The 9,527-nt window shown below is 44.0% G+C and overlaps 1 protein-coding gene across 1 annotated transcript in view; it reads left to right on the forward strand.

The window, feature by feature from the left end:
• Window positions 1-327: 327 nt before the first annotated feature.
• LOC112070905 (WW domain-containing oxidoreductase-like) overlaps window positions 328-9,527 on the forward strand; it is a gene marked incomplete at its 3' end in the record, with an annotated part of 23,726 nt that continues 14,526 nt past the window's right edge. Inside the window, exons 1-3 of the mRNA XM_024138357.2 lie at window positions 328-724; window positions 927-991; window positions 1,713-1,770. Coding sequence (XP_023994125.1) covers window positions 618-724; window positions 927-991; window positions 1,713-1,770 — 230 coding nt within the window. The remainder of the gene's footprint in view (window positions 725-926; window positions 992-1,712; window positions 1,771-9,527) is intronic.

Consider the following 9,527-nt stretch of genomic DNA (forward strand, 5'->3'; position numbering starts at 1 on the left):
TGCTACCAGTATAATATCATGCTGCCAGGGGGACGATAATCTGTTTCTGATGCCCACTCGCAATTGCTCATATGTCGGTGGTATCTGGATCATTGCAACGTCCCTACCGCATTGCCATTGTGGTTTAAAATAGCTAAGGGGTTMGGGACGTCCCAAGGAACCCGAATAGCACCCTGACCCTCGCTAATATGCTAACGCGGTTCATTCTCTCGAAACCCCTCCCATTCTCGTGCGCAGACGCAGTTTTGGATGAGTACATTTTGTCACTTTGTTACCCCTAAAATGTATGATACACGTGGTCATTTACGGTATGCATACATTATTCATTGTACAAATTATATTAGTGTTGCCATTTTTGTAACTGTAATGTTACAGTATCTTATTTGAACTGAGGAACGGAATGACTTTACTCCTGCATGACTTCATTACCCAAACAACACTTCGCAGACATAAGACTCATCACCGTATTATTGCGGAAGTGTTGAGGMAGGATTATAACTATAGCTCAGTGGATTATAATCACAGAGTTTCTGATTTCGATTTTCACAGCTCTGTCGCTTCTGTAAAATATAGATGGTCATTTTGCTATATCTCTGAATTCTAAAGAAACACGGGATATGGCAGCTTTAAAGTATGCTGGTATGGACGATACAGACAGCGAGGATGAGCTGCCCCCAGGATGGGAAGAGAGATCTACGAAGGATGGATGGGTTTACTATGCGAAGTAAGCGAAAATGAACTATTGCGCATTGCTCATAGTCAACCAGTGCCGCTTGATTTTATGGCATTGTTATGCTTCCCATAAACCAGTCCTTGATATTGCGCACAGAATAGAGCAGTGTAGAGCATTGCTTTGTTTTAATGCAGCTAGTTGCTATCAGTAATTGCTAGCTAGTTTGATGGATTCTCTGTCTCTCTCTCCACAGTCATGAGGAAATGAAGACTCAGTGGGATCATCCCAAAACAGGGAAGAAGAGACGCTGTGCTGGAGGTTAGAGTTATTCTCCTGGCAGACCCCATTCTCTACTTTTCTCGTTCTCCCACCAAACCCTTACATCCCATCTTCCCCCATTCAATTTGCCTGGCTACCCAAGCTCCTTGCTCCGCCAAACGCTACGCCCACGGAAGTTAGTTTCTTCCCGGCAATGAGTCTGAGTACCTTCCAGACGATTTCTAGAATGGAAATTCATTCTTGACTCGATGGGTTGGGCTAGATCCAGAACACACGTGCATAAAGTGGCGTTTAGAAAATCCGTCTTTGGCTTTGAAACTCTGATTGGTTAGTGATGATCCAATCGCTGATTACTTTGTTTTGTACAACACCCCTCATTTTGACATCWTYACAAATGACTTCAATGATGGCAGTCTCAGACCTAAGTATGTAGTGAACAATAGAGCAGCGGAGGAATTCAGTTGGAGTCGTCAGGCAACCATTCAATATGCCTTTTTGCAAGTGTGTAATTGTCATTACTTATCCACATTGGACCCAATCTTGTGTGTATCATGACTCGGCAGATTTTTTCTTATGGCTCTGGGTGCACCTGAATGTTCATAGTGAGAGGTCAAAACACTGATACCAATTCTGCTATTGTAGATGTATCTTTCTGTTAGGATGGCATTCAGTAACAGACCATTGAGATAATGAGTTAATGGTATGAATCATGTTTCTGAATGGCTTGAGGAGTCTAACTGGAGGCTTTTCTGCCCCACAGATCTACCGTATGGATGGGAGCAGGAGATGGATGACAAAGGACAAATCTTCTATGTGGAGTAAGTCCTCCTTTCCTGATATACTGAACCAGCAAGTTAAGGGGTGACAKTAAAGAAATCAAAACTGGAAGCACTTTATTTTACGGTACATCAATTTACCAGGCATTTAAAAAAGAATGACAGGGTATGGTAAATACATAGTAATAACCTACTAATTACTCGTTTGTTTCTTTGGGCTTCAGTCAAATTATCACCATATTCATATCAGTTACATGTTTTATTCAATACCAGGCAAATAGTGGAAACTGTTCCGTAACATAAAGTGCTACCAAAAATGAATGGCGCCGGACGGGATGGCTGCCATTTTACTGGCTCCTAACCAATTGTGCTATTCTGTGTTTTTTCGCTTAGTTTGTAACTTTTGTTGTACATAATACATCCACACTGAGCTAAAGGCTAGAGCTGCCACTTTCAAGGAGCGGGACACTAATCCGGATGCTTATAAGGAATACGCTATGCCCTCCGACAAACCATTAAACAGGCAAAGCGTCAATACAGGACGAAGATTGAATCCTAMTACACAGGCTCTGACGCTCGACGGATGTGGGAGGGCTTGCAAACTATTACGGAATACAAAAGGGAAACCCAGCCGCGAGCTGCCCAGGGAAGCGAGACTACCAGATGAGCTAAATGCCTTTTATGCTTGCTTCAAGGCAAGCAACACTCAACCATGCATGACAGCAACAGCTGTTCCGGACAACTGTGTGATCACGCTCTCCGTAGTCGATGTGAGTAAGACCTTTTAAACAGGTCAACATTCACAAGGCCGCAGGGCCAGACGGATTACCAGGACGCATACTCAGAGCATGTGCTGACCAACTGGCAAGTGTCTTCACTGACATTTTCAACCTCTCCCTGACCGAGTCTGTAATAACTACATGTTTCAAGCAGACCACCATAGTCACTGTGCCCAAGAACRCCAAGGTAACCTGCCTAAATGATTACCGCCCCGTAGCACTCACATCTGTAGCCATGAAAGCTTTAAAAGGCTAGTCGTGGGTCACATCAACAACATCATCCCAGAAACCCTGGACCCACTTACAATTCACATACCGCCCCAACAGATCCACAGATGACACAATCTCTATTGCACTACATACTGCCCTTTCTCACCTGGACAAAAGGAACACCTACGTGAAAATGCTTTTTGTTGACTACAGCTCGGCGTTCAACACCATAGTGCCCTCAAAGCTCATCACTAAGCTAAGRACCCTGGGACTAACACCTCTCTCTGCAACTGGATCCTGGACTTCCTGAAGGGCCGCCCCCAGGTGGTAAGGCTAGGTATCAACACATCCGCCACGCTGATCCTCAACACGGGGGCCYCACAGGGGTGCGTGCCCTTGTCTCTCCCGTACTCCCTTTTCACCCACGACTGCTTGGCTACGCATGACTCCAACACCTTCATTAAGTTTGCAGAGGACACAACAGTGGTAGGCCTGATCACTGACAACGATCTGACAGCCTACAGGGAGGTCAGAGAGCTGCCAGGACAACAACCTCTCCCTCAATGTGAGCAAGACAAAAGAGCTTATCGTGGACTACAGGAAAAGGGGGGCTGAGCACGCCCCCATTCACATCGACAGGGCTGTAGTGGAGCGGGTCGAGAGCTTCAAGTTCCTTGGCATCCACATCGCTAACAAACTATCATGGTCCAAACACACCAAGACAAGACAGTCGGGAAGAGAGCATGACAATGCTTAGGAGGCTGAAAAGATTTGGCATGTGTCCTCAGATCCTCAAAAAGTTATACAGCTGCACCATTGAGAGCATCCTGACTGGTTGCATCACCGCTTGGTATGGCAACTGTTTGGCATCCGACCGCAAGGCGCTACAGAGGCTAGTGCGTACGGCCATGGACAGCTGAGCTCCCTGCCATCCAGGACCTCTATACCAGGCGTTATCAGAGGAAGGCCCTACAATTTGTCAAAAACTCCAGCCACCCTAGTCATAGACTGTTCTCTGTGCTGCTGCACGACAAGCGGTACCAGAGCACCAAGTCTGGGACCAAAAGACTCCTGAACAGCTTCTACCCCCAAGCCATAAGACTCCTGAACAGCTTCTACCCCCAAGCCATAAGACTGATGAACAGCTTCTACCCCCAAGCCATAAGACTGCTGAACAGCTTTACCCCCAAGCCATAAGACTGCTGAACAGCTTCTACCCCCAAAGCCATAAGACTGCTGAACAGCTTCTACCCCCCAAGCCATAAGACTGCTGAACAGCTTCTACCCCCCAAGCCATAAGACTGCTGGAACAGCTTCTACCCCCAAGCCATAAGACTGCTGAACAGCTTCTACCCCCAGCCATAAGACTGCTGAACAGCTTCTACCCCAAGCCATAAGACTGCTGAACAGCTTCTACCCCCAAGCCATAAGACTGCTGAACAGTTAATCAAATTGCTACCTGGACTATTTGCATTGACCCCATTTTTTACTCTGCTGCTTCTTGCTGTGTATTATCTATGCATAGTCACCTCCCCTACCTACATGTACATATTACATCAATTTCCTTGACTGATTTCCTTTGCTGTTGAAGGAAATCATTTTGTTAGGGGATTTCAATACTGATGTTGCAAAAAGAATAGCCCAACCCACAATGTATTTATGCACTTTTGTAGATCACTTGCTCTGACTCAAATGACTCAAACTACATTTTTCACAAGGAGGATTTTTAAAGATATATTTAAGTGTCACAAAACCGTTAGAATCAGAGGACTCAAAAAATACTGTGTAGAAAAGTTTAGGGAGGAAGTCGGTAAAATTGACTGGTCACCTGTGCTAGATAGTGTAGGGGTAGACAGTGCCTGGGAAGCCATTAAATGTAGATTCCTTGATGTGGTGAATGTGATGGCTCCCATTAGACGGGTCAGGGTAAAGCAGAGATCTAGCCCTTGGTTTAATCATGAGATTCTAGAATCTATCCAAGCAAGGAATAAGGCCTTTAAGAAATTTAAGAACTCTCAAGAGCAGCATGATTTTGTCCTATATAAATATCACAGAAATGAAGCACAGAGCAGGAGTATGAAGCTAAGAGGGGTTACTTTGCTGAGAAATAATTGAAAACAAAATTACCCTAAAAAGCTTTGGAAATCATTTAAGGAACTAGGCTGTAGTAGTACTACCAAAACAAACTAACAGTATTGGACTGAACATCAAAAGGGGAAGATGGTATATGAAAAGGCAGAGGTTGCCAATGAATTCAACTCTTTTTTTTTACTTCTGTTGCCAGCAAGCTGGTTAGCAAGCTGCCCACCAGTTCTGGTTTGGTATGGAAGCAACAAGTCAAGAAGTATTATGTATAAGAAGGGGATATAAAGTCTGACCCTGGAATTATGGCCTGTATCTATCCTCTGTGTAACATCAAAGATCCTGGAGAGAATTGTACATGAGCAAATGTATGAATATGTTAACAAACAGGGTCTAATGTATGATTTTCAGTCGGGTTTTAGAAAAACATACTCCACTGATTCATGTCTACTTTACTTGACTGACTTCATCAGGAAAGAGATTGATGAGGGAAATCTGTGTGGAATGGTACTGCTTGACCTACAGAAGGCTTTTGATACAGTTAACCACTGTCTCCTAATCTCCAAACTGGAGGCACTGGGGTTAAGCAGTATCCCTCTAGGCTGGGTAAAGTCCTATTTATCAGGAAGGGAGCAAGTAGTAGTGAGTTGTGGCGTTCCGCAGGGGAGCGTGCTTGGGCCTCTGCTGTTTTTATTGTATATTAATGATATGAAAGATGCTTGTTCTTGCCGTCTTTTTCTTTATGCGGTTGACTCTACACTTCTGGTGTCTCACAAAAGTAAAACTTTGTTGGAGAGCATACTTAGCACAGAGCTTACTAACATTTGCAAATGGCTTGGAGATAATAAGTTATCTCTGCACTTAGGGAAAACTGAAGCAATTATTTTTGGATCCAGACCTAAATTGTGTAGGTTGTCTGAAATCAGAGTGGAGTTAGGGGGTGAGGTGCTGACTTCTAAAACCTCTGTTAGCTACTTGAGATGTATCCTTGATGGAAGCTTGGGAGGTGTGAGCATGGCCCATAAGGTGCTAGGGAAGGTTAATGCCAGGATTAAGTTTTGTCTAGAAAGTCCAAGCTGCTTGATAAGGACTCCATGAAAGTGCTAGCTACTGCCCTCATCCAATGCCATTTTGACTATGCTAGTACTTCCTGGTTTGGGGGCTTATCTAAACTTATGAAGGGGATGCTCCAGATAGCCCAGAATAAGTTGATCAGGGTAGTTTTGAAGGTGAGTCCACGTACTCACATAGGCAGGAGCTGCTTTTGTCGTGGAAAATCGGTTCAAAACATAACACTTGCAAGAACTTGTGGATTCAATATAGGCTTTAATATAAAATATCACAAGCCGGGGTGGTCCGCGGATCACACACCGTTTCCCAGAGCCCTGGCTCTTGTATTTATACACATACAGCATATGAGTCCCTCACATATGCAAACGAAGATACTTCCCACCATTATCTTTTAATTTAGGCTTCCTGCTTGTTTACGCCCAATAACGCCCATGTCTGGTTTCAGTTAGGTTATAATGGTGGCAGGACCCTTTYTTGTCCTAAAAATAATATATGTCTGTCTATTCTTTAGGCCTACGTCTTTGGTATGTTTGCCTTTATTAGAAGCAGCAGACTATGTGTCCCTCTATCATTAGTGTGTTAATGTCAGCAGACTATGTGTCCCTCTATCATTAGTGTGTTAATGTCAGCAGACTATGTGTCCCTCTATCATTAGTGTGTTAATGTTCGATAGAAGATATCTCATTAGGGGGGGGGCCCTAATCGTATGGGAATTTTCACGATTGACTGGCGACACGAAGCGACGTGGTAGTAGGACCTGATCACCGACAACCGGAATGAGACACCGTTATAGGGAGGTGGTCCGGTGAAGAACTGGCCGGGTGGTGCCAGGACACAACACTCTCTCCCTCAATAGTGAGCTAAGACTAATGAGATGATTGTGACTACAGGAAAAGGCGGGGCTGGAAACACGCTCTACTACATTGTACCTCATCGACTTGGGGGCTGTAGTTGGGAGGGCGTCAGGAGTTTCAAGTTCCTTGGTGTCCACAGTCACCAACAAACTATTCATGGTCCGCGTTAAACGACATGACCAAGATAGTCGGTGAAGACTGGGCAGCAGAATGGAAAAAAGACGGATTTCCCCCCGTCAGGAGACTTGAAAAAGATTTGGTCATCGTTGGGACCCCCAATCCTCAAAAGGTCCAACAGACTGCACCATCGAGAGCTCACTGACTTGTGGGGCATCACGCCTTTTGGTTATTGGGCCAACTGTCGGGGCAATTTCTGTTCCCGGCAAGGGCTGCTCCAGGAGGGTTAAGTGCGGTACGGCCCAGGTACAATCACTTTGGGCCCAAGCCCTGCCACCAGGACCTCTATTACCAGCAGATGATTATGGGTGGGTCTGCTTGAAACAATCGTCCCGTTATTACAGACCTCGTCAGGGAGAGGTGACAAAAAATGTCAGTGAAAGGACCAACCTGCCCCAGTCGGTTCAGAAAACATGCTTCTGAGTATGCGTACCACCCCTGTCAAATCCGTCTTGCCTGCGCGCCCCTGTGAAATGTGCACCCCTGTTAAAAGGGTTTCTACCTTACTTCAACATCCCCGATTACGAAGGCCCGGACTTCACAAGCTTGTCCCGAACCGCTGTTGCGTCATGCAATGTTGGTGTTGTGCCGTTGCAACTGGCAAGCATTCCATAAAGCATCTCAGCTCAGCTGGTAGTCTCGGCTTCCCTGGGTGCAGCTTCCCCGGCGGCTGGTTTCACCTTTGTTATTTACGGTATAATCAGTGCAAGCCCTCCCAACCTCCGCTCGAGGGTCCCCAGAGCCTGTGTAGGAGTTTAAGGGATGTTCAATCTTCTCCCGGGCGATTGGACGCGTGGGCTGTTTAATGTTGGGTGCGGGAGAGGCAATCGGCGGAGCGGCATATCCGGGCGATAAAAGCATCAGGGCGGCCGGGGAAAGTTTTGAGTGTGCCCCGTCCCTGGTGCGTGGAAGGGTGGGATGGCAGGGCTCTAGGCCTTAGCCTCAGTGTGGATGTACATTAGGTACAAACAAAAAGTTATACATCAAACTAAGCGACAAAAAAAATAACAAAAAAAACAACAGAATAGCCCCAATGGTTAGGAAGAAGCCCAGTCCAATATGGCCGCCCCTCCCCCGTCCCGGGCCCGCCAATTCCATATTTCTGCTCGTAAAAGGCCACCTTTCATATAGTTTTTCAGTTGCAGGTAAATTCCCCGCTGTTTAAGTTTTATGTGTGCTTTTTTTTTAAGAATTGAGTGAATTAATAAACTAAACTAACCTGTACCCCTGCATTGATAAAGTCAAACTAACCTGTATACCCCTGCAATTAATAAACTAATACAACCTGTACCCCGTGCACTTAATAAAACTAAACTAACCTGTACCCCTGCTACTAATAAACGTAATAACTAACCTGTACCCCTGCATTAATAAACTAAACTTACCTGTTACCCCTGCATTAAAAAACTAAACTAACCTGTACCCTGCATTAATAAACTAAACTAACCTGTACCCCTGCATTAATAAACTAAACTACTGTACCCTGCAACCTGTTACCCCTGCATTAATAAAAACTAAACTAACCTGTACCCCCTGCATAATAAACAAACTAACCTGTACCCCTGCATTAATAAACTAACTAACCTGTACCCCTGCATTAATAAACTAAACTAACCTGTACCCTGCATTAATAAACTAAACTAACCTGTACCCCTGCATTAATAAACTAACAACCTGTACCCCTGCAACCTGTACCCCTGCATTAAATAAACTAAACTAACCTGTACCCCTGCATTAATAAACTAAACTAACCTGTACCCCTGCATTAATAAACTAACTAACCTGTACCCCTGCATTAATAAACTAAACTAACCGTACCCCTGCATTAATAAACTAAACTAACCTGTACCCCTGCATTAATAAATAAAAAACTAACCTGCTTTAACCTACTAACCTGTACCCTGCATTAATAAAACTAAACTAACCTGTACCCTGCATTAATAAACTAAACTAACCTGTACCCCTGCATTAATAATAACTAACAACCTGTACCCTGCATTAAAAACAACTAACCTGTACCCCTGCATTAATAAACTAACTAACCTGTACCCCTGCATTAATAAACTAAACTAACCTGTACCCTGCATTAATAAACTAAACTAACCGTACCCCTGCATTAAATAAACTAAACTAAACCTGTACCCCTGCATTAATAAACTAAACTAACCTGTACCCCTGCATTAATAAACTAAACTAACCTGTACCCCTGCATTAATAAACTAAACTAACCTGTACCCCTGCATTAATAAACTAAACTAACTGTACCCCTGCATAATAAACTAAACTAACCTGTACCCCTGCATTAATAAACTAAACTAACCTGTACCCCTGCACAACCTTACCCTGCATTAAAACTAAACTAACCTGTACCCCTGCATAATTAATAAACTAACCTTACACCCATACTAAACCCTGTACCCTGCATTAATAAACTAAACTAACCTGTACCCTGCATTAATAAAACTAAACTAACCTGTACCCTGCTTAATTAAACTAAACTAACCTTTACCCCTGCATTAATAAACTAAACTAACCTGTACCCCTGCACATTGACTCGGTACCGTATTGTGTTTTTTTTTTTTTTTACTTTATTCATTTTTTGCAATATTTTTACTTACTTACTTTA

Source organism: Salvelinus sp. IW2-2015, unplaced genomic scaffold (genome assembly GCF_002910315.2).
Source record: "Salvelinus sp. IW2-2015 unplaced genomic scaffold, ASM291031v2 Un_scaffold1454, whole genome shotgun sequence".
NCBI lineage: Eukaryota > Metazoa > Chordata > Actinopteri > Salmoniformes > Salmonidae > Salvelinus > Salvelinus sp. IW2-2015.